The 26,344-nt window shown below is 40.3% G+C and overlaps 2 protein-coding genes across 2 annotated transcripts in view; one reads left to right on the forward strand and one right to left on the reverse strand.

Annotated features, from left to right (window-relative positions):
- Positions 1 to 14,325, forward strand: part of LOC143518504 (nuclear GTPase SLIP-GC-like) — a 40,649-nt gene extending 26,324 nt beyond the window's left edge. The window contains exons 15-19 of the mRNA XM_077011006.1: positions 4,214 to 4,334; positions 12,797 to 12,905; positions 12,987 to 13,120; positions 13,234 to 13,315; positions 13,433 to 14,325. Coding sequence (XP_076867121.1) covers positions 4,214 to 4,334; positions 12,797 to 12,905; positions 12,987 to 13,120; positions 13,234 to 13,315; positions 13,433 to 13,488 — 502 coding nt within the window. The 3' untranslated portion in view covers positions 13,489 to 14,325. The remainder of the gene's footprint in view (positions 1 to 4,213; positions 4,335 to 12,796; positions 12,906 to 12,986; positions 13,121 to 13,233; positions 13,316 to 13,432) is intronic.
- LOC143518509 (nuclear GTPase SLIP-GC-like) overlaps positions 1 to 26,344 on the reverse strand; it is a 160,387-nt gene that overhangs the window by 49,199 nt on the left and 84,844 nt on the right. The gene's annotated exons all lie outside the window — the stretch shown is intronic.

Consider the following 26,344-nt stretch of genomic DNA (forward strand, 5'->3'; position numbering starts at 1 on the left):
AATACACAGAAACATCCTTGTCTTAATGTCAGTCGTTTCTATCTCCTCCTTTGGCCAGGTTATCATTCCAGTTAGGTATCTGATAACTAGAAGAGCAAATGTGTTGATAGCCTTGATCTTGTTCTTAACATTCTATTTGACTGTGACCTGTGGCTGGTTTCCTGTTGGACTCTTCATGATTTCCATTTGCCTTTAGGATTCCAAGGTACTTGTATCTGCCTTCAACATCTGTTATCTTGCTTTCTGGTATTTCAACCCCCTCAGTTTGCCTACCTTTCCCCTGCTTGCTACCATCCAAGCTCACTTTCTTGGATATCTGCAAAGGTGATGGTTACTGGATCTTGTTCAGGGAGGTCGCTGTTGTACTTCTTAGGTACCTTGTTGGTCACAGCTTTCTGCAGCTCTTCTAACTGGCTAACTTATCTCCGTGTTGCCCTTATCAAATCAAATCAAATCAAATCAAATCAAAGTTTATTTGTATAGCGCTTTTAACAACTCAAGTTGTCACAAAGCAGCTTTACAGGATTTACAAGGTTAACAATACTATGGGTCCAGAACCCTAATGAGCAAGCCAAAGGCAACATTGGCGAGGAAAAACTCCCTATGATGGAGGGGAAAAGGAAGAAACCTTGGGAGAACCAAGACTCAAAAGGGAACCCATCCTCCATTGGGCGGCCCGTTAACACACAAATTACACAAATACACAAGTCACACACAAATCACACAATCAGACTAAGTAAAAATGACTAGGTAGAAATGAAAGTTCTGGGTTTTGATATTGTCACTGTAAATGCCTGTTGATGAACGCCAGGCTTTCATTCCGTGTCGGGGCAGTGATGCTGGTATTGTAGGCTCTGACTGCAGTGTTACTCCCCAGATGAACCTTGGAGAAAAAAAGATACGTGATGTAGTAAATATGTAACAGATTAATCAAAGGCCAAAGTAAACAGATAAGTTTTTAGTCGAGATTTAAACATTGAGACCGTGTCTGAGTCCCGAATAGAGGCAGGAAGATTATTCCACAATTGTGGAGCTTTAAAAGAAAAGGCTCTTCCACCTGCTGTGATCTTTTTGACCCTAGGAACAGTTAATAACCCTACGCCCTGTGAGCGAAGTGAACGTGCTGGGTTATATTGTTCAACAAGCTCACTAAGATAGTCTGGAGCTAAGCCGTGCAGTGTTTTATATGTCAATAAAAGTATTTTTTAGTCAATACGGAATCTAATTGGCAGCCAGTGTAATGACGATAGTACGGGACTAATGTGATCAAACTTTTTAGTTTTTGTTAAAAGTCGTGCTGCTGTGTTCTGAACCAGCTGGAGTTTGTTTATTGATTTACCAGAGCATCCAGCCAGGAGACTGTTGCGATAATCTAAACGAGAGGATATGAATGCATGGATTAGTTTTTCCGCATCACAAGTATTTAATATGTTTCTAATATTAGCAATGTTGCATAAGTGAAAGAATGCTACCCTAGTTTTATTATTAATGTGTGTTTCGAACGAGAAATCTGGTTCTATGGTGACGCCTAAGATCTTTACCTCTGCGCTGGGGGTTATAGTAAAAGAATGTAGATTCAATGCTACATTACGTATCTTGTCTCTCGCAGCCCTAGACCCGACTATTATTAGCTCTGTTTTATTGGGATTTAGTGCTAGAAAGTTATACGCCATCCAATGTTTCATCTCCTCTACACATTTCTCGATTTTACTGTTTACGCCTAAATCATCGGGTTTTGCCGATAAATATAGCTGAGTGTCGTCTGCGTAGGAGTGGAAACTGATGTCGTGCTTATGCATAATCTCGCTTAAGGGTAACATGTACAGTGTGAATAGGGACGGTCCTAGGACTGTCCCTTGTGGGACACCATATTCAACCTGCAGATTTAGAGGTTTTATTATTAACACTTACACATTGGAAGCGGTTGGTCAAATATGATCTAAACCAGGAGAGTGCGACTCCTTTAATACCTACTGTGTTTTCTAGTCTATCCAGCAAAATGTTGTGGTCTACAGTATCGAAAGCTGCACTAAGATCTAACAGTATAAGGAACGAGACGAGCCCGTTATCGGCCGATATTAGTAAATCGTTCACTACCCTGAGTAACGCTGTTTCAGTGCTGTGGTTTGGTCTAAATCCTGATTGGAACTTTTCATGGATATTATTTGATTGGAGATAGTGGTTTAACTGATTGGAAACTGCTTTTTCTAGAATTTTAGAGATAAATGGGAGATTAGAAATGGGTCTATAGTTGGCTAGAATCTGTGGATCGAGATTCTGTTTTTTAATCAAGGGTCTAATTACGGCGCATTTTAATTGTTTGGGTACGTACCCTAGGTTAAGGGAAGAGTTAATCATATTAAGTAAGGGCCTAGCAATGGCTGGGAGTAGGTCTTTAAATAGACGGGTTGGAACTGCGTCGAATATACATGATGTGGGCTTAGACGAATTAATCAGCGTTGTGAGCTCTTTTTGTGTTATAGGATCGAAGCCATTTAGCTCAGTAATATTTTTGGATGCATAGTTACTAATAACTAAAGTACTGGGGTTGGATTGGAGGTTAGGCTGCGATGTATTATGACTCTGTAGTCGGATATTATCTATTTTATTATTTAAAAAGTTAAAAAATTCGTCACTAGTGTGTGCAAGTGCTGTATTAGAACTAGTGTCATTGATATTTCTTGTTAGTTTAGATACCGTCGCGAAGAGAAATCTAGGGTTATTTTTGTTGTTTTCTATTAGTGTCGAATAGTATGAGGCTCTAGCTTTTATTAGGGCATGTTTATATTTGATTATGGCGTCTTTCCATTCGATTCTAAACACTTCTAGTGAGGTGGATCTCCATTTGCGCTCCGCTGCTCGAGCTGCCTGTTTTAGAAGACGTGTGTGGTCGTCATACCATGGAGAAAGGTTTATTAATTAATTTTGTTTTAACTGGAGCTACACTGTCTAAGGCAGGGGTCTCCAACACGTCGCTCGCGAGCTACCAGTAGCTCGCCACCCCTTTCTGAGTAGCTTGCCAAAGGGCCAATGAATTACATAAATTTGTAAACCTAATTGGTCCCATCGAGAAATCTACTTAAATTTATGTCCAATCAAAATTCACAGTTGTCCCTCCCCTTCTCTGTATCACTCCGCGGACGCGTTGTCAAGTAACGGCATGTACATATATTCACGATAACACACTCCCTCTCGTGTTCTATTGCTCAATTAGCTGTCAATCAAAAAGTTAGGCTGCCGTCAATATTGAATAAACCAGGGGTCACCCAAATCATGAGTCACCCACCGGCTTGTTTTAAAAATAGCTCACTATAGTGCCATGCACCAAAGCGCTGCATCGTTTATGTTTTTGCTACTATTATAGATTGTCCGCGGTTGCTAGCGGTCTTCCCGCTTAGCAATTGACACACGCAACTTTTCGTTCGTCCACCCCCCCCCCCGATTGATGCGTACTAATCTGGTAGCCCTCCGCAATAATTGGTATCCAAGAAGTAGCTCCCAGTTTCAAAAAGGTTGGAGACCCCTGGTCTAAGGTATTGCTGAGTGTGGAATTATCTTGGCCTCTAGCCTCCTACACTGAGGATGTGTGCCCTAAGCCTTCTTTTAAAGCCAAGCATCTCAATGACCACCGTTGTTGTGGCATATATCAGTTAAATCTCTGTAATGGTCACAGTAGAGATTGTTCATAGAGCGACATTTGCATCTTTTAGTAGTCTCTCAGGTACTTCTCTTGATCATGATTGTCTGCCCAATTTAGCCTTTATTCTCAGGTCAGCGGCTCTTGTGTCAAGCTTTGGGTCTTGGTTTGGTTTCCAGCTGATTCCCAATTATAAGAGGTCCAAGGTGAACTGTGTTCTTGGTTCTGCCTTGCTATAACTTGCTTTTAACCTTGTTAATCTCTAGTTGTGATGGTAGGTGCTGTTGGAATGATGAGCTGTTTGGGTGTTACTGTAGATGTTGGGTGTAGGTGTGTAAACATTCCATCAAGGAATGTCTAAAATAAGGTTCACCTGATAGATCTGGAGGTAATAATGTTAACTTGATGCTAAGATCAACAGAGCATAAGCTAGCTAATTATCTTTTTAAAGAGGTATGGTTTTATTTGTTGATATTTTTGTTTCTGTATTCTAAATACTGTCATCTCAAATAATATTTGGGACTGAATACAGAGCTTAATGTGATTTTCACTCAAACTCAATAATGTTTTCTTCAGACACCATAAAAAGTCACTCAAAGCAAACATTGATAAGTTCACCATCATAACAGAGGAACTCATGACAGAATACAAAGATTCTCCAATGATGAGTCACATGCTAAAGTTCCTTAAAATACAGGTAAACCACATTTCACACAGCAACCATATAATGGCTACATATTGTACCTTGTTGTCTTTTCTGTGAGATGGTTATTGTAATGCCCCTGGCATCATGGAGCTTTGAGGAGGTGGACGCAAACACTGAGTAGAGCGATGTTTACTAAGGGCACATCCACACACACAGTCAGGGTCGTAAGTCAGGATCACAAGTCAGGGTCGTATCTGCAGGGTAGTCAGAAACACACAGATAAGCAAGACGTAAAACAGGGCTGAGGCATGACAATGCAAAAGAGAACTCACAGCTTGAAAATACACAAATGAGACTTCCGGTAATGACTGCCACAAACATGGCTGCATAGTCAGTGAGCTCCCGCAAGCTAACTGTTTAAAACCCGCCTAAACTCGATGAAGACAGCATAAAGATCAGAGTTTCAACTGTGTGTAGAGGCGGACAATGAGTGGAAAAAACAAATCCAAAACTAATCCAGATAAAACCAAAGTAAACCCTGGTCAAGCTAAAGCGAAATCCAACATGCTAGACGACGACCCAATCACCTCACTCCGGAATACCATGGAAGGAATCAGCGAACAGATCCAGGCTCTCCAAACGGACCTGAAAGCCGACCTACGGTCGTTTAAAGACGACATTACAACTCAGGTGAAACACGAGGTGTCTGAACTGAGAGCAGATATAGATCAGAAATTCGCGACCGTCTCCACTGATATACAAGAGCAAAGCGAGAGAATCGACGCCAATCAGGCTAGAACAGAAGAGTTGGAAGCGTGGTCCGCGGAGGCTAACACGGTCTTCCAAGAATTAATGCGAGAACAACGGAGAATGATTGAGAAATTGGATGATCTGGAGTCAAGGTCGAGGCGAAATAACTTAAGGATATACGGCATTCCAGAAGATACAGAGAAAGGAGTACAAACTATAGACTTTGTGAAAGAATGGCTCAGTGCTGAACTCACAATTACTACAGACCTCCAAATACAACGAGCACACAGAGCGCTGACTGCAAAACCGAAACCAGATAAAGCCCCGCGGTCAGTGATTGTCAACTTTCTACAGTACAGCACGAAGGAGCTCGTTTTGTCCAAAGCATGGGAGAAGAAGGTTATTAAAATAGGGGACAGTCGAGTATACTTTGATAACGACTACAGTGCCGGTGTACTGCAACAACGCAAGGATTATGCGCACGTGAAAGCAGCTCTTAAAAACCAGGGCATACGCTTTCAGACACCGTACACGAAAATGCACATACACTGGGCCGGCGGAAAGAGAACCTACAACAACGCGCAAGAGGCGGCGGCTGAGCTACGTCGGAGAGGAATAGAGGTCGATATCACACCAAAGGAACCGACAGGCGACTCCCTGCTAGAGCGACTACGATCTACAGCCCTCTCATCCTGGCACCGCGTTGAAGGCAGAAGTGCGGCAGACGCAAGTAGGCGAGCCAGAAAAAAGCTACAAGATTTTCAACACATCAGTGAGGGAGGCGACGCACACAGAGGGACAGAGTAATGGTAAATGGAAACTAGGCACAATCTGGTATGATTCACAGGTTTATTACTGGGTTTAACTATAAAGATAAAGGGCTAAGGATTTTTTTTTTTCGGACTGTTGGCTTGGGGAAGATAATTAATATCTACACTAGTATGAGTAAGTCGCTCCTCAGTGGACTGACTCTCAATGCTAGACGGGGGCCCTTTCCTAGTGACAGGTCTTTTCCCCCAACACAAAAGAGATGTCGGCTTACAATAAGGGATGTCGACATCCTTTTATGGAAGTCACTACTAATAATTTTTCTGTATTTGTTCTACAATTGTTCATACAAAGTTCATGTTTGTCAAACTGTTGGCCTAAGGGGATGTATAAGAAAGAATAGTGTAATTTTCCATGATAAACACAACATCTGAGGAATTGAGGATCATATCCTTGAACGTAAATGGTCTAGGAAACCCAGTTAAACGAGCTAAGGTAATGAGAAAACTGAAAAAGGAAGGGCTTCAAATATGCTTTCTACAGGAAACCCACTTGTCAAAAATTGAACATGAAAAACTGAAAAGGTTTGGATTTAGAAAATCATACTATAATTCTTATTCTAATACACGCCAGAGAGGCGTAGCAATCTTGATATCAAACTCAATCGCATTTGAATGCATTAAGGAAATAAAGGATAAGGAGGGGCGGTATATTATAGTTAAGGGGAGAATTGAACAGACCACAGTAACATTGGTAAATGTATATGTACCACCAGAAGCAGATAGGGGTTGCTTTAAATCTTTGTTTGATACTGTAGCATTAGAAACTGAAGGAATATGTATTTGTGGTGGGGATTTTAACATGATTCTTAATTATGGTCTAGACACAACAAGTAAGAAAAGAAGTAAATCACATATCTCAAAACACATAAATAATACATTAGAGGAAATGGGTCTATTTGACGTTTGGAGGGACTTTCACCCTCTTGAGAAAGATTATAGTCACTACTCAGCAGCACATTTGGTTTACTCCAGAATAGATTATTTTTTCATGCAAAAAGAAGACAGAGATAGAATTAAAAAATGTGAAATAGGTGTGTGTAACTGATGTATCTGACCACAGTGCTCTATACTTAACAGTCTGTCTACAAGTCAGAAGAAGAGAAACTTTGTGGCGACTCAATATAGGAATATTAAATAATGAGGCCATAATCAATCAGATCCAAACAGAAATAGAAAACTATCTTCAAGATAATGACAATGGTGAAACAGATCCAATAATGCTTTGGGACGCCCTTAAGGCAGTCCTACGAGGAAAACTGATAGCAATCTCTAGCAGCCTTAAGAAAGCAAGAATGGCATATTACCAGTCCCTTCTTACAGAACTGAAGACAACAGAAATTAGCTACAAATTACAACCGGATGATGAAAAGCAACAAAAGCTGAAAGAAACTAGACATAAAATAAGTGAACTCTTACAGCAAGAAGTAGAAGTAAAAGCACGATATCTGAAACAATCCTACTACGAAATAGGCCCAAAAGCAGCTAAACTGTTGGCAAGAAAGCTGCGCAAGCAGCAAGCAGAAAGAGTGATTCACAAGATAAAAGACCCTAATTCAAACCAACTTAAATATGAATCAAAAGAAATTGAAAATGTATTTAGAAATTATTATATAGATCTCTACTCACAGAAAACGGCTACTAATAAAAAAGAAATAAACGCCTTTTTGGATAAAGTGGACCTACCATCTATAGGCGAGAGTCAAAATAAAAAATTAATGTCAGGGATAACTACAGACAGGGGCGGACTGGCATACATTGCTACCGGGGATTTCCCCGGTGGGCCGATGGGTTAGTGGGCCGGTGGGCCGCCGGGCCGCTGGCCGCCGGTGGTTTAACTCGGCCGGTGGAGGAGCCACTGCCGCGCACTGCGGCCCCGGCTCGTAGTCACGCTGCTGTTTAACGGTGTTATTACCTCCCCCGCTCCAGTCAGACTAACCTGCGCGGCCGCGGACTCAGCCTGTAAACACATGAACGAGTTGGACCGGGCCACGGACTGGGCCAGCTGATGCGGGCTGACGGTAGAAAAAAACAACTTGTCCCAGAAAATCCGGGCCGGACTACGAAAACATACAGCAGTTTAAATTGTAGATAACATGTTATTTTAAATGTACTGCTGTCGCCTCTGCAACGTCTAAAGCACCATGTACAAATTACCTTAACACGATTAACACGGACGTAAGTGGCGGTCTTAAAGGTTCCAGAGCACTGCACACAGTTTTTTTTTTTAAGCTATTGAAATTCTTGGATTAAAACTAACCACCAAATATAGGTAAGAGGAAGAAATACCCACGTTAGAGTTGTAGGTTGTTCTTTGGATGCACTTTGCGTAAAACAACTTGGGGCGAACGTAAGGGGGGGGGGTGGCGAACGTAAAATGTTACCGGAGGGGTTTAAAATGGACACAGCGATAAAAAAAACAGATTTAAAGTGTGCAGGAACAGTCTGAATCGTGGTTTGAACTAACCTAGGTTTTTTGCCGGGACCGAATATTAAAAAGAAGAATAACCGGGACAAACCGGGACAGCCCGGTAAAACCGGGACAGGTGGCAACACTAATACACACACACATACAGATATATATATATATATATATCTATATATATATATATCTATATATATATATATCTATATATATCTATATATATATATATATATATATATATATATATATATATATATATATATATATATATATATATATTAGTGGGCCAGTCTGTCAGGAACTCCCGGGCCACTTTTTCTCCCCAGTCCGCCCCTGACTACAGATGAAATTATAAATGCAATAGGTAATCTAAAGACATCAAAATCACCAGGTAGCGATGGTTTTCCAGCCGAGTGGTATAAGAAATTTAAAAAGGTCTTGTCCCCAGTTCTCCTCTCTACATTCAATTGGATTTTACAAGAAAATAGTATACCTCCATCATGGAAGGAAGCAATTATTACTGTACTTCCTAAAGCTCAAAAGAATATAGAATTATGTGAGAATTATAGACCGATATCAATTCTTAATATTGACTATAAATTATATACCTCCATACTAGCTCAAAGATTACAAACCTTTATACCAGACATAATAGATGAAGACCAAACAGGCTTTGTTAGGGGGCGCCAAACCCAAGACAATATTAGAAGAACACTGCTTATAATAAATAGAATTAATAAAAACAAGTTGCCAGTAGCACTGATAAGCTTAGATGCAATGAAAGCATTTGACTTAGTAATTTGGGACTTTCTTTATATGACCTTGGAGAAATTTGGATTTGAAAAAAAAAGCATACAATGCATTAAAGCTATTTATAATGAACCCTCAGCTAGAATAAAGATCAATGGCTCGCTGTCAAGCAAATTTACACTAGAGAGAGGAACTAGACAGGGCTGTTGCTTAAGCCCCATCTTATTCGCCATCTACATAGAACCCTTAGCCCAAATGATTAGAGAAGACACATTACTGAGTGGAGTGGAAATTAACCATAAAAAACATGTGATTAGTCTCTTTGCAGATGATGTGTTGATATATCTGAATGAACCTGTTAGTCACTTTGGTAGGCTGTTGCAGATCTTGAAGAGATTTGGTGACTGTTCTGGGTACAGACTCAACATGTCAAAAACACAGACACTTCTGTTCCACACCATTCCCCCACCAGAATACAAGGAACATAAATTAAACTGGGAAGCCAATTCGATCAAGTATCTTGGAATAAATATAACTAAAAACCCTTCTGAATTATACAAAGAAAACTATGACGATGTCAATAGTATAATAAGGTCAGATATGGAACGTTGGTCAACCTACCCTATGGACCTAGCTGACAGGATCAACGTAGTCAAGATGAATATCCAACCCAGACTATTATATTTATACCAATCACTTCCAATACAAGTACCACAAATACAGTTTACAAAGTGGGACAAATTAATATCTAGATTTATTTGGGAGGGTAAAAGACCTAGAGTGCGCTTTACCACTCTCCAATTACCCAAGCTCAGGGGGGGACTCGCACTCACAAACTTAAGAGACTATTTTATTGCAGCTCAAGTACGTCCATTATTGAACTGGTGCTGTACTAATTTTGTAGCTCACTGGAAGGATATAGAAATAAGTAACTATAAATGCCCTGTTCAAACATTCATTGGTGAGAAGGAACTACCCCTTCAAGTTAGGGAAGAGATGGATCCAATAACATCTTTTACTTTAGATATATGGCACTCTGTTGTAAAACAGTTAAAATTAGATGATGGATTAAGCCTTCTAAAATGGATAGCTTATGACAAAAATTTTACTCCAGGATCCACTGACATAACGTACAGACACTGGGTAGACAAAGGTATAACTGCAATGTGCACCATTACAAAGGAGGGGAATATAGTAAGTTTTCAGGAAATGAAAGATACATTTGGCCTAGTAAATGCAGATCTATTTAGGTATCTACAAACAAGGGACTATTACATTAAAAAGATTAAAAAAGATGAGGTACATCCTCTCATTAAAACCCTGGTAACATCTTACCAGAGACATACCCCAAAAGCAATCTCAAAACTGTATCTATGTCTACTGGAAAGTAGAAAACACTCCACAATATACATAAAATCTAAATGGGAGAAAGAAATGGAGGAGGAGATTCTAGATGAAACCTGGTTTGAGACGTGGAAAAATCATCAAACTACAACACAATCACATAAATGGAGGGAATTTGCTTGGAAAAATCAGATTCGCTTTTTTATCACTCCTCAAATAACAAACAAACAAACTTCACAGCAACAACAATGTTGGAGAATATGTGGAGAAAAGGCACCACATCACACACACATTTTTTGGAGTTGCAAGAGACTAGAACCATTTTGGCGACAGGTACATGATGATCTGTGTGAGGTGTTAAGTTATAATGTCCCTTTTACTTTCAAGCTACTCTACCTTGGGCATCTGGAAGGGTCTGTATCTATTGAAGACCAATATTTGGTTAAAATACTTCTCATTGCAAGTAAAAAGTCCATTACAAAAAATTGGTTGAAACCGGACATACCGAGTAAAGGGCAATGGGTTTGTATTATTAAGGAAATCCAAGGGATGGAAAAGATGACATATAAATTGAAACTGAAGGAAGAATTATATGAAAGAAACTGGGTGAAATGGATACATTATACAGAAATGTTGAATGCACGGTAACTTCTATACTTTACACCATAGCTATTAAACATCCCATTGTTAAATAGGCCAACTGTTAATGTTATTGTTCTTTTCTTTTGTCTATTTGTTTGGTTCTTTTTTAGTCATCTCCGTTTGATTTACTTGTAACATACTGACTGTATTTAAATATATAAATGTATGTAGATTGAGTATATTAACATACTCATTGTATTTGAAAATATACATGTATGTAGATGTTTTTCATTTGAAATGGAACCTGAATAAAAATAAAGTAAAAAAAAAAAAAAAGAAAATACACAAATGAACAAAACACTAAGGAAGAGACACAGCAAAATACCAAAACCACTTGTGACTTACATATGACAATAACCAGCAATGCACTAGATTAAAGACAGGGCTTAAATACACTGGAATAACAAATGATACAACTAGAAATGGGTGGGAATGATAATCAGGGGGCGGGGTTACAAATGACATGGGAGTGGCAGGAAAAACATATGGGAATATAAACATTACCACATGAGAGAAACAAAACATAGACAAGACTGACAGGTGGGGGCGGGGCCATACGTGACCTTTATCTCCTGGGACTTTTTCATTGAACCATTGTGAAGGCAGGATGCAAGTGTGAGTTCAAAGAAAGAGGCATTTAATCAATCAGGAGATCCAAATCAATTCTAAGCAGTAGCAGAGCAAACATAAGAGATTAATGCTTTGTGGACACCACTTTACTGCCAATAGTCTGATTTTGTGACTAATATGACAGATATGCCGTAAATGTAGCATAGACAAAGAAATGCAAGAGATTTCACTGTGTCGAGATTGTGCATGTAATATTCTCTGTTTATGCCAAGTAGTGTTTTGTTTTTACTTATTGGCTTAGGAGACTGAAAATGTTCTGACACACTGTTACTTTTCAGTCTACTAGTTAAGATGTACCTCAAGTGTCTATGGTGCAACCACAATATCCCCATATCAACGACACACAAAGAATCATCCCACATGCTTTGGAGGACTGGACTAACCCCAACCCTCCTTTGGAGGACTGGACTAACCCCAACCCCCCTTTGGAGGACTGGACTAACCCCAACCCCCCTTTGGAGGACTTGACTAACCCCAACCCCCTTTTCAGACTGAGGCCTGGTATTTTCCTCATAGCTTGGGACACTTCCCAGCCCCCAGCCCCCCACAGTACAGACACCTGCCCTCTCCACCACACTGATTACACCATTTAGACATCAGGTGATCGTAAAACACATGCATGGACTCAGGCTCATCCAATGTTGCAGAAGAGCAATGTTCTGGGGGACAACTAGGAATGGCAGGACCACGGATAGTCCCTTCTGCAGGATGTCTGGCACTTAAGTACCCAACTGTCAAGCTGGAGCACAATCTCATAGAGACACTGAGGGTGACGGTGGATCTCAGACAGCAAGCCCCTCCTTTATAATAGACACTCACTCCCTGCTGGAACATGGCCATGAGCACCTTAGAATGTGACGAGCTTTGATTTAGTCTATGGTTTAGTCTGCCACAGTGAACTTGCAAGGCAAATGTTTGAGTGCTCTACATGGATTGGATTGCTGCTTGTTTACTTCAATGAAGGCTGAGGAAGAAAAGCAACCAACACTAATTGTTCAGACCAAGACCATAACACCAGAGATGGACCCAGTTACAGATAAAGGACTGAGAGGGACAAAGAGAGGGGGGGGGGGGGGTTGGATTGAAATTGGTAGTTATTTCTGTCACTTGTAATTTGAAAATACATCTGCCTTCTTTTACTACAGGAAAGGAATATAAAATCAGCTATTAAATCTGAACTACTTCAGCGAAAAAAGAAAACATACAGATCCCTTGTTGAATCCATTCAAGAATCGATGGAGCCAGGCTATAAGAGTATGTTTTTGGACACATTAGTTTGCTGTACCTTAATAAAATAGAAAAGTAAACAATGCTTTATTATTTATATTTGTTTAGGAGCCACTCGGTTTAAGGGAAAAGACTCCATGGTCAGGAAGCAGGAAATGCTGCTGAAATATATTGACACGTCTAAAACTGAAATGTTCCGCAAAGCAAAGCAATCCATGCTTGAACACTTTGAAATCACCAAGGTCTGTATTTATTTAATGAAAGCAAACTGGTAATCATAAATACCAATGTTTTATACATATGTATATATGTATAAAAATAATAATACATATATTGTATGATGTCCCTTTAAAAGATTGACCACAAGAAAAAACTAGAGGAGAATCTAAAGAAGGCAATGAGGCATTCACTCCTCAATGTGAATTTGGTTGACATGGGTAAGTTCTTGCCTTGGTGTTATGATGATGATTAACATTTTCCCCCCATTTTAATTTGATGGTTTTCTAATATGTATATTTTGAAATATAACTTGTTAACGTGTTTGTCTATTATAGATGTCTCCAATGACTTGAAAGACTTGGAATTGCTGAATAGTGAATATAAGAATTAGTAAAAATCCACCATTGCTGGCAGTTTTTGCTTGGTTCTTGGTTCTGGAATTTTCTGAGGCTAACTAAACTAATTGTATTTGGCTAAATCCAATCCAGAAATTTAAATGTAGACTTCATGACAGTTTTACTTGTTTGTTTGGTTTTTGGTTTTATATGAAAGCCAGGTGAAGGACCCTTATCATTAAGGCTCTTGGGCCTACCCAGGTATTAATGTGTGCTGTGTCATTTCAGACGTATGCATATTCATGTACTCCTGTGTTACTTCAGATTCATGTCTGTATATGCATTATGTGCCATTTATTATCTAAATGTATAAGTGAATGATGGCTCAGGATTTTGAATGACAAGAAATCAAACTAATATCCAGTTAAATGATTAACGGATTGATCCAGTCAGGAATAGAGGGTTTCTTTGTCATCTGAGTTACTGTCTTCTGCCTCGTCAGCTTCTTGTTAACAGATAACTAGGCCTGGGGAAATCATAAGATCCCTTTCCTCTCTCTCTTTTCTTAAGAACAAAACCCTTTGTTTTTAACCCATTTTAAACCCATTCATTAACCCAGAGTTAATGAATATTCATTAAGTCAGCAGTGTAACTGACCAGTAAGGTCACACCCCTAAAAGTTGCTTAAATAGTGTTTCACGAGTCGGACAAAGAAGAGGAGTCGGTCCAAAGACGGAACATCGCTACCGGTTCCAGCCTCCAAAAAAGGTCCTTTTAGCCTCTCTCAAATTTGCTCTCATTCGTGTAATCTTTTAAAGTTTTTAAATGTTCACTTCACTTGTAACGCTTATAATTGTGATATTAACCATTCAATAAATTTGAACATTCATTAATTTAGTCATGGTAGTAAATATATATTTTGTTCCGTGGCATTAGGTCATTGCACAGATTCAGAATTCACCCTTCAGTAATAAGACAAAAAAAATATTCCACCTGTTCCCATTATCAAAATGTGTTTTTTTCCCCATATGTGTTGACAAAAAGATAAGATACTTTTATTGTCATTGCAAAGTGTACAATGAAATTGAGCAAAAACACTTTCAGGGACAGTAGCTGGTATAACCTAAGGAATAGGTTCCTGTCACGTAGGGCTACGCCCCCTCTCTAGCTGTGACTCCTGGTCCCTGCTCCTCGTGTCTGTGTTGTTCCCGGCGTGTCTGTCTCCATGGTCCCTCCCTGTCTGCCACGCCCGTGTCATCATTGTCTTCACCTGTGTCTAGTTTAGTTCCATGTATTTATAGTCCCTGTGTTTCCCTTGTTCCTGCGTATTTTGTGCAGTTCATGTATCTTTGTTCAAGTTCTCTGACTCTAGTATTAGTGATTTGTGTTTCCCTGTTTGTTCTTGCCTGTTCCGTTTCCCTGCCTGGTTTTGTGAGTTTGTGAGTACTCCTTGTGTTAGTATGTCGTTACTTGTTCAATCTTCTTTTTTTATATATATTTAAACAAACTGGTATACATTTCAAACATTTGTCTAGAAGTCACCAGTTTTTTTCTTTTTTTTTTTTTTTTACATATTACCCCGAACATACACCTATACATCACTCACATATACTAACCAGACAGACACATACAACCACTTAACAGAAATACAGAATTTAAGAAAAAGCGAAAGGAAAAAAAATATATATATATATGTACAAATACATACACACACACATATACACATACACATACATACATCAGAGGTGGGACCAAGTCAGTGTTTTGCAAGTCTCAAGTAAGTCCAAGTCTTTATCCTCAAGTCCCGAGTCAAGTCTCAAACAAAGACAGTCAACTCAAGTCAAGTCTCGAGTCAAGACAGGCAACAAGTCAAGTCAAGTCCCAAGTCTGAAACTTGGAATTTCAAGTCCTTTCGAGTCTTTTTTTTTTTACAGGCACCAACGCTTTACGAATGCTATGCTGATGCGTTTCTTTACTCGTTTTGTTGGTGTCCGCCAGCCAAAAGATGACAGATCATTTACATTTTATCTTCTCTTAATTACATAAATGTACTTAAACAAGAATGTTTCGTTACATCATTTTACACAAAAATAGCAAGCTTCATCGTAAGCAAGATGCTGTCATTACGAATGGTTATTTTAAACATTTGGATAAAATGTTTAAATATAGACTAATAAAAGGTTAGGGTTATTTTTTCATTGTTTTCTGTTATTGTGGGGTCACTATTGTTACCTGGAGATTCAGTGGGGTCACATATTCTGATGGCTGCCGTCAGAATTGGTGACCCCAGTTAAAAAGGCTCACCTGTATATCCCATTCATGATTTCTTTGTTAGCTGCAATGGTGAGGGGATGGTAAATCTTGTTTAAGTACATTTATGTAATTAAGAGACGATAAAATGTAAATATAAACATCTGTCATATTTTGGCTCGTGGACACCAACAAAACGAGTAAAGAAAGTGCATCAGCGTAGTTTACGTAGCATTCGTAAAGCGTTTGTGCCTCTGAACAGAAACTGTGAAATAGCGCCCCCTGTGGTCACAAAACTCGACGGTCACAGAATCTGGTGTAACACCGGTCTGCGTCAGAAGGACGGAAATGAAATTAATGGGGCGCACTTTATAAATATTAATATGCATTTTAAAATTTAGATTTGGGGTAAAAAAAAATCAAGTCTTTGCAAGTAAACAGGTTCAAGTCCAATTCAAGTCCCAAGTTATTGGTGTAAAAGTCCAATTCAAGTCTAAGTCTCTGAATATTTTTTCAAGTCAAGTCAAAAGTCTTAATAATAATGACTCGAGTCTGACTCGAGTCCAAGTCATGTGACTCGAGTCCCCACCTCTGACATACATACATATACACACACACACATAAAAACAATTTAGTGGAAATAAATAAAATGATAATTAAAGGACAATAAATGAATAATAATAAATAAATAAATACAAACACAAAAAAGAAAGAAAGTCAAGACTCCTCCTCCCCCTCAACCACCAACTCAGTGAGATTTGTAAAATAGGTAATAAAAGGCTGCCACGTCTCATAGAATTTTTGAACAGAGCTCCTAAGGCCAAACTTTATCCTCTCCAAACTGAGAAAAAACACCACATCCTTTAACCACAATGAATATGAAGGTGGGGCTGGAGACTTCCAGCTCAAGAGAATCCTCCATCTTGCTAACAATAAGGTGAAGGCTATGGCATCACGTATGTTGGTTCTGCAAGTCGGAACGACGTCGGGTTCGCCAAAAATTGCCCACAGGGAATCAGGGGCCAAGTTCAAATTGAATACCCTTGATAGAGTTGTAAAGATGTTTGCCCAAAACTTATCCAATTCTTTGCAAGACCAGAACATGTGCATCAAATCAGCCGGATCTACGTCACACAGAGGACACGTTGCCTTAGTGTTTGGGAAAAATTTTGCCAGTCTAGCCTTAGTATAGTAGGCCCTATGGACCAACTTTAACTGAGTCAGACCGAGTCTAGCACATGACGAGGAGAAGTTGACTCTTAACAAAGCTCTTGACCACCACTCATTGTCCAGCTCTTTCCCTAAATCGGCATTCCATTTGGTCTTAAGCTTGAAGTCAGCTTCTGAATGAGCCTTCACTGTGATGTTATATATTTTTCCTATCAGGCCTTTAGTGTCAGGTTTTAGATCACAAACCCCCTCCCAAAATTTATCCTCAGGTTTGTAGGGGAAAGATGAAGCAAAAAGTGATTGGGCACAATGGCGAACTTGTAGGTAGCGGAAAAATTGTGTGGGGGGAAGCATAAATTTTGAACTCAGATTTTCAAAGCTGCAAAAGGTGTCACCCTCGTACAAATCACAAAATCTAGTAATACCAAGGTTGGCCCAGTGTAGGAAGGTGGAGTCGGTCATGGATGGAGGGAATAGATGATTGTTGCAAATGGGAATAGATGATGATGCTGTGTGTGATTGGGTCAACCTTCTGAGCTGCGCCCAAACTCTCAAGGTTGACTGGACTACAGGGTTGTCCAAGTATCGTTCATAAGGTAGGGGAATTGTGGAAAAGACCAGAGCTGGAAGGGAGGTAGCACTACAGGACAGGGACTCCACTCTGCACCAGTCCGTGTCTGGAGAGTGTAGCCAGAAGCAAATCTTCTGTGCATTAGTGGCCAAATAATAATAAAAAATATTAGGAAGAGCTAAACCTCCATCAGTTCTAGATTTCTGGAGGACAGACCTACCTCCCAATCCGAGGGGCCTTCCCCGCCCATATAAAACTAGAGATAGCCCAGTCGACTTTCTTGATAAATGACTTGGATAGGAAAACTGGAAGGCATTGTGTAACGTATAGAACACGCTGAGAGGGATCCTGATGCGGAATAACACGTTCTTTATTAAGATAACTCTGTACAACTAGCCACACGATGAGCACAGTGACGTATGGCGGGTGCAGAGTAGTAGCGTGGGAGCGGTGGTCAGTGCTGTCCAGGGTCGAGAGGCGAGGGCAGAGTCCGGGAGGTATCCAGGGGTCAGGCAGGAGACGTGGTCTAGGGGACAAGCAGAGTTTGGCACACAGAGAGACAATCAGGAATAACGGCTTGGTATGCAACGACATGAGGCAATACTTCGCAACCAGGAAGTGAAGTCTAGGTGCTTAAGTATGCCCGGAATGTGGGTGTGGTGGTGAGACAGGTGAACATAATTATGTTATCGGCTATTCCTGACACATTGGAACAGGAATAAGAATTTAGGCAGGATGTTCATTTTTACACATTGAACTCTACCTGCCAATGACAGTGGAAGACTATTCCATCGCTGAACGTCAGCCTTCATTTCTGTGATCAGATGAGGGAAATTTGCCTGCATTATGGTGGACATGTTATGTGTAATGTTAATGCCTAAGTACCTGAAACCGTCCGACGACACACGAAAGGGGATAGCAGTTAGGGTTACAGATTGGGCTGCCTGGTTTATCAGGAAACATTCGCTTTTCTGAAAGTTTAACTTGTATCCTGAAAAAGAGCCAAAGTCTTTGAGGATGAATTCTGCTGCCGGGATTGTTTCCAGGGGGTCTTGAAGGTACAACAACAGGTCGTCTGCGTAAAGAGAGACTTTAATCTCCAGACCATAACGTGTGATACCTTTTATGAGTGGGGATGAGCGTAGTGCAATTGATAGAGGTTCAAGTGCTAGAACGAAAAGTAAAGGGGATAGAGGACAACCTTGACGAGTTCCGCGGAATAAGGGAAAATATGGGGAACAGATCGAATTGGTATCTACACTTGCCTGCGGGGCAGTATATAGCAGCTTAACCCAAGAAATAAACTTGTTACCAAATCCAAATTTATCCAAAATAAAGAACATGTATTTCCATTCGATGCGGTCAAAGGCTTTTTCTGCATCTAAGGAGATAACTACTTCTGGAACTTGGGAGAGGTTGGGGGTAAAAATTACGTTTAATAATTTACGAATATTGAAAAACAAATGACGCCCTTTAATAAAACCTGTTTGTTCCTCTGAAATTATCCTTGGTATGAATTTTTCAATACGCCTTGCCAGAATTTTTGCTAAAATCTTATGCTCACAGCTTAGAAGGCTTATTGGCCTATATGAGCTACATAGAGTCGGGTCTTTACCTTTCTTTAACAAGAGTGAAATTGTTGCTTGGGTTATTGTAGGTGGTAATCTAACAAACTGAAGGGATTCATTAACCTTATGCTGCAGATTCGCACGCCCGGTGGCCATTTTTAACATTTTTGACATAGTTCACATTAAAACTAGATATCTCAAGTTGTACATATAGGAAAATTATCATTCATGGCTCAAACTGAAGTAGGCAGTTGGGGGAACATATTAATACACTTCAGTATCATATTCACATAATTTGGTTTATTTTAGAGCCTCTATTGCAGATGCTAATATGCCAGCAATGTCAAAAATGCTGACTTGAACTTGAACATGACTGGAATGTATATTCACATAGTTATTCAAATGTGGTATCAGAAATTACAATAAATTTCGCTAGGGTCTTTTCTAACAACACAGAAAAAATGGAGCAAATCCATGCAAGCATTGAAAAGTTATTCAGCTTTATCCAAGGTATGTCAAGTGCACCACACCCATGTCTAAATATGCCACACCCGACACACACCATTAGCCAACTAAGCTAACATGCCAACAAATTCCTTACACGAAACCGAGGAGCTACGACAAACAACAATGTTGCACATATTACAGCAAGACCAGAAAATTCCAATGACTAAATTTCATGTCCAAATATGAACGTTATGATATCATATTTATGTCCAATATAGTCCAACAGCATAAGCTAGGTTACCGTAGCCAACTCCGGTAGCATCCGACACGATACAGAGTGCTGCAGCACTCAAACGCTCTAAAACTGTTTATAATCTAACGCTTAGTTAATGTTTAGTATTAGAATATATATTTTGTACAATATCGCTTATGAAAAATTATCCATTGTTACTCACAGTACGTAGAATCGCGTCGTAGCCGGTGTACCGTCTCACTTCCGGGTTGGCGAAAATTCCGAAAATTGCTCATATATTCCACACAAAGTAATCCGTTTATGTTCAAAAGTATCCACAATCCGCATAAAAACGAACAAAATAATCCATGGCTGCTTCAGTTTCGCCGAACAGTGTGTTCTGGGGAGCTTAGCTTAGGTTAGCAAAGGGTTAGCTTATGTTGCTATGCTAGCGGCCGAAATTGGAAATGAAGCGCCAGTTTCCGAGGGCTCAATTTAAAAATATACTTGACCAATCATGTCATATGAGGGCTGGTTAGCTTCGGAAGGATGTACACTATTGGTTAGAACAGCTTTCAATCACTTCTGAGGCTCCAGCTTGTCTCTGTGGGCTTATTGGTTCACCCTCTCCCCCTCCCCTTCGCACCTCGCCGGGGGAGAGGTTGTAAAACCTGTCATTCAAAGTCACTACCCCACTTTAGACCAATAAAAACCACTCAAATCAAAGCAGAACCGCTGCAGCTTTGTAATGAGGGATCAAATCAGCGTTAAAAACGCTTCTGTGACGCTTAGGGGGCAGATTTGTCGGAGTGTCTCATTCAGGAAGCGGATTTTGGAAAATTTTGCAGTGAGGTGAGCAAGCTTTTTAAGGTACTTAACCACAACGGATCTACGCTGTTAAGGTCTTAAATTAAAGCCTTATTAGTAAACGATTTTTAGGTGACAAAACATTAAGACATTTCACAACATAAATATGTTTTGTAAACGGATATGTCGGGAGACCCCCTCGCGGGGTGCACTTTTGTGGTCAACTTCAAAGCCGGATATCTCGCGATCGGCTGCACGTAGACGGCTGAAACTCGGTAGGCATGTAGATGGGATAGGAAATTTTGATTTAAGCGCTTTTGTTCGGAGATTCATTAATGTTTAATATGTTTTATATCGCCGTAAAGGAGCTGGGCCCGCCGGCGGGCCCACTAGGGGGCGCTTCTGCATAATAGGGTTGTCCAACATAAGTGAAGTAAGTTTGTCACTGAATTTCTTGTAGAACTCTATGCCAAACCCATCCGGACCAGGTGACTTCCCACTTCTCATTGATCTAATAGCCTCCACTAGTTCCTGTAGAGAAATTGGATCATCGAGTTGGCATTTCGTTGAAGAGTCTAAGGAAGGAATTTCGAGGTTGTTTATAAAGGAGTGCATTAAATCCATAGTACTTTCTGACTCATATAGTGAGGAATAGTATTTTATTTTTCAAAAACTTTATTGACGTCTCTAGGGTTGGTGAGGTGAATAAATTACCCATGTCGTCTGCGATTTGGGGAATCAATTTGGAGGCCGCTTGTCTTTTAAGTTAATGTGCCATGAGACGGCTGTTTTTTTTTTCCCCATACTCATAAAAACGCCCCCTGGAGCGCAAAATGAGGGATTCAGCCCTTTTAGTAGAGAGGAGATTATATTCAGCCTGAAGATTAAGACGTTTCTTATGTATCAGTGTAGAGGGATTTGAGGCCATTTGCCTATCCAAAGTTGCTATGAATGTTGACAGGTCTTCTAACCGTTTTAGTCTGGTCCTTTTCTCATACGCTGAATAAGAAATTATTTCACCCCGTAAAACTGCCTTCAGAGTTTCCCAGAGAATGGAGTTGGATATGGAGTCAGATTTATTGGTGGCCAAAAAGAAATCAATAGAATTTGACATCTTTTTGCAAGATTCTTCATTAGACAGTAGGAGTGCATTGAAGCGCCATGGGGTTCTTTCCTCGTTTGGGGCGAGTTTAAGGATCAGTTGCACTGGTCCATGATCAGATATTACAATGAGTAAATAATCTGTGCTTTCTATGAGGTCAGTAAGATGTTGAACTATAAAGAAATAATCTGTGCGAGAGAAGGAACAGTGTGGTTGTGAGAAAAAAGAAAATGCTTTCGATGAGGGGTTTCTGAATCTCCATGGATCAATACATCCGCTCTCCTCCATGAACAGGAACACAGACTGGGCCATCTTGGAATTGGGAATGGGTCTAGCAGCAGACCGATCTAATAAGGGATCAAGCACACAGTTCCAATCGCCCCCAAAAATAAGTTTATGTGAGTCTAGATCAGGGAGCTTAGAAAAAAGCCCGTTCATGAAAGCCACATCATCCCAGTTTGGAGCATAAACATTGACGAGTACGACGGGAGTTTGGTAAAGAAGACCTGAAACAATAACATACCTGCCATTATGATCAGACAGAATTTCTGAAGGCTTAAATTGAACCCTTTTATGAAATAAGATGGCAACTCCCCTAGATCTTGAATTAAAATTGGAATGAAATACCTGTCCAGTCCACCCCCTACGCAGCTTCGTGTGTATGTGTTTGGACAAATGAGTTTCTTGCAGAAACATGATGTCGGCGTATAACTGTTTGAGATGCGAAAATATTTTTACATTATTGACTGGGGATTGCAGACCTTTTACATTCCATGAAATAAGCTTTACTCTAGAACACGCGTTTGGATTCATCGAAAAGTAAGAGTGTAGTAAAGACAACTGGGTATGTGGCAGGTATTAAATAATAAGGTGGTTTTGGCAAGAAGGAGGAGGTCCGAGGAAGAAGGAGAGAGGAGAAAGGAGAAAAAATAAAATTAAAACAAATAATAATAATAATAAAAGACACCCCCCACATAATATATAACACACTGTAGAAACATATAATTCCCTGTAAATTCCCCACCCCAAATCCCAACCATCCTGAAAAGCCTTCCGGAAACAGACCACTCGCTACAACTAAATCTGAGAGCGTACTGCCACCCGCAACACGACACACAAGATTGTGTTGATCTACTGAACATTTAAGCAATCCTATCAAAAAAGGGAAATAAACCTATATGTACAAACACATAGTTTCACACTTCTACCTAATATACATACCTACATAGACATGCACATATCCATATAGGCCTATATGCAGACACAGAGACATACATAGGTCCACACGTACATACCACACACAACCCCAAACGGAAACACAAGTGCATTTACCCACCTTCGCGTTTTTGTGTGCTCATTCAAATACGCATGCACACACACACACATACACACACACACACACACACACACACACACACACACACACACACACACAAATTTGTGAAAAAACCAAAAGAAACTGCAACATGAACATAAAAGAGAAACTGGAAAGGAACTAGCTTTCAGATATTTTTCAACAACTCACCACCGAGCGTTCTAAGTACAAACCTCACCAATGTTCACGGAAAAACGCCTGAGCCATTTCTGGCGTATCAAAAGTCATAGTGCGGCCTTCGAAGTCAACTCTCAGACGTGCAGGGAAGATGAGCCTGAAACAGATTCTCTTACTGTACAATGCTGCCTTTACATCGCGAAATGCGGCTCGTCTGCGGGAGAGGTCAGCACTGTAGTCTGGAAAAAACCTGATTTTATGGCCTCGAAACAAAAGTTCTCCTCGTGCGCTTCTGAGGACGAATTCCTTGTCCTGAAAGTTGTGGAACAAAATAATGAACACTCTAGGTTTTTTGTTAGAGTTTTCGTTGGTCCCCATACGACCCAGCCTATGAGCTCTGTCCAGAACAGGACGAAACTGGAATTTCTCCGCTCCGAATAGTTCGATGAGCAAGTCGGTCATAAAACTCACAGGGTTGTCCCCCTCTAGTTTTTCTGGAATCCCTACAACACGGAGATTCGCCCTCCTTGACCGATTTTCCAAGTCATCCAGTTTGTCCAGTAGTTCCGTATTGTGGATTCGAAGTGAATCGCACTTGTTTTCCAGGGCGACAATTCTGTCGCTGTGGTCAGATGCAGTGGTCTCTAGAGCTTTAATGCTACCCGCATGCGAGTCCACAATTTGTTTAATAGAATTTAATGAGTCTTGTATTGGCTGTAGTGCCTTATTCAGAGTGTTCGCATGTTCGGATAGAAGTGAAATCTCCATTGATTTTAGTGCTGGCAAAAACCACGGTGGAGGCACGGTCTCGTCGACAGGTCGTTCTTCCTCTGTTGCGTTTACCAGGCCGTGATAGTCCGGATTCGCAGAGGGAGAGTGGTGAGGCTCGGTGGACGATTTAGCATCACCCGATGTAGCCGCCTTAGCAGGGAATAGGCGGTCAATGGCGGGGGTGCGAGATCCAGATGTTGTCTTTAAAGTTTTCTCTCTGAGGTTTCGCGCCATCCTGTTTTCTAGAGCGTAACCGTAGACCTTCCAAATTGTCCCTTAACCAGTATTAAAGTTATCTGTTAAAAGTTGCTTGTTTATAGTTGAATGTGTAAGAAATTGCGGGAGCAGCAGCGTAACACGTCTACTCTAGAATGTGCAACCACATTCTAACTCTCTGTTCAATCTTCTGACTCCTTGGATGATCTGACCCGCGCTATCCTTTTCGACTGGTAGGAGGTGACCTGTTAACAGCCTTACCAGTAAACTAGTGACACTCTTGATACTAATACAACCACAAAATGTATCTAAAACAGCATGGTAACGTGCTAACCTGCAACAAAGACTTGATGACTTGCAGGGTAATGCTCAAAATGCTCAACACTACACTCAAGTCACATGCATATAAACAGACATAATCTGTCACTCATGTTCAGTTGCGCACTCAGTGATGCTGGTATAAAAGTTAAAGAAATAAAGATCCCACCTTCTATCACGACCTGACTTCACAGGTGAAGGATGTCTGAAGTGAGATGCTCATGTGCTCTGTATACACTGTAGCTACATACTGTGAAGATCCTAGTGTCATGAGCATTGCTGTTTTCAGGATGTCTGTGGGTTGGTTGCTGTAGTTCTATTTGCAGGTTGTCCAGTAGATGGCGCAAAGATGGGAGTAACAACTGGATCGGGGGTCACGTGACGTCTTCATCAAGGCTGAGGTTGATCAAGGCTGATTAAGAATGAGATTTAGCGACGAGTATAAATGCTCTTTTCAAGATTGTAATGCTGCCCCATGGTGTCTTGAAGAGTATAGACTCCAGATGGTCAACGCTGGTTGTTGTTTTTGGCTTACAAGATAAGACTCAACTTTCATTGAGTGTAATAGGAACTAATACTTAAAGGCTTTGACTAAATCAGGTTATTTGTTTAAATTGTACATAAGTTTGAGGGGGTTTTTTTCTTTTGTTGAAGCTGTAAGATTGCCATTTTCTTTTGTCTTTTTCTCCTTTATGTTTTGAATTTTTTATTACAAAAAAGGTGTTTATAAAAATTGAAGAAAAAATAGTTCATTCAGCTGAATGATATTTAAGAAGGTGCTGGATTGTGTAGGAGATTGTGTGGGTGGAATTTTCATTGAAATACAAAGTCAAGGAGTTAATACTGTCCAGCAGACTTTGATAAAAGCACATTAGACAAATTCAAAAGAAACCCCAACCTCACCCTTAATTAATCAAAAAGTTCCTTTCTTGTTGCCAGGGCTTTGACAGGCATCCCCAGTAACACATTGTTGTCAGTAGTTTTGGATTGTGGTAGAAACAATTACCCCAGCAAGACCCAGTGCAGTCCCAAACACAAGGGTCACCACCAACTACATCCTGTCTGTCTTTTAAGGGAGAAATAACTAAGACTTCTAACCTAACTAGCGCTTACTGACAGCTCAAGCTGGTGTGTCTTCTGTGCGTTATATTTATAACTTATATTGATGTGGGGTGGTCTCCTTCCTCACCCCCACGATCACTCGATGTTGAAGGTGTGGAAGGTGCCAATATACATTAAAACACCAACAAGCTTATTATGCAGCACTTATGCTGCTCTTCTGCTGTTACCAAACACGGTACCATCTCTTTTAATGAGATAAAAAGCTAATTATTTGGAATAATTTCGAGTATATGTGTATTTGTATAAATATGTAAATTAAGCTGAAGGTGTTGGAAAATACTGCAAATGGACCTTCAAAGTGCCGTACAAGTGCATGAATTCCACCTTGTAACTTCACACGCACAAAAATCGAGAGGTGCATGTCATGACCTCGCGACGCGACCGCACGTGTGGCCAACGCGCATGGGCGGAGCCACCGTAGTTTTTGCCGTGCGGACCCTTGCGGCAGTCACGACGTGTCAAGTGAACCTAGATTACGAAGCTCAAGTGTTGAGTGAAGGCAGCAGCAGAGTAAACGAGACGCGACCGGAGCATGCGCAGTTTTCTCATAAGACAGCCTGATCGCTTGACACGGTGGCAGCGCCAGCTAACGTTTATAATTGTAACGAGTAACTATACAGCACGTAAAAAATTTATCGGAGAAAATATGTAGTGAAGTAAAAGTGGAAGTAAAAATAAAAATAATACTCCAGTAAAGTACAGATACAGCATTTTAGTACTTAAGTACAGTAGTGAAGTAGTTCTACTTCGTTACTATACAGCTCTGACCACAAGCGACTTGCAGCTGTAATCGCAGCAAAAGGTGGCGCTACAAAGTATTAAGGAAAGGGGGCTGAATAATTTTGC

Source organism: Brachyhypopomus gauderio, chromosome 7 (assembly GCF_052324685.1).
Source record: "Brachyhypopomus gauderio isolate BG-103 chromosome 7, BGAUD_0.2, whole genome shotgun sequence".
NCBI lineage: Eukaryota > Metazoa > Chordata > Actinopteri > Gymnotiformes > Hypopomidae > Brachyhypopomus > Brachyhypopomus gauderio.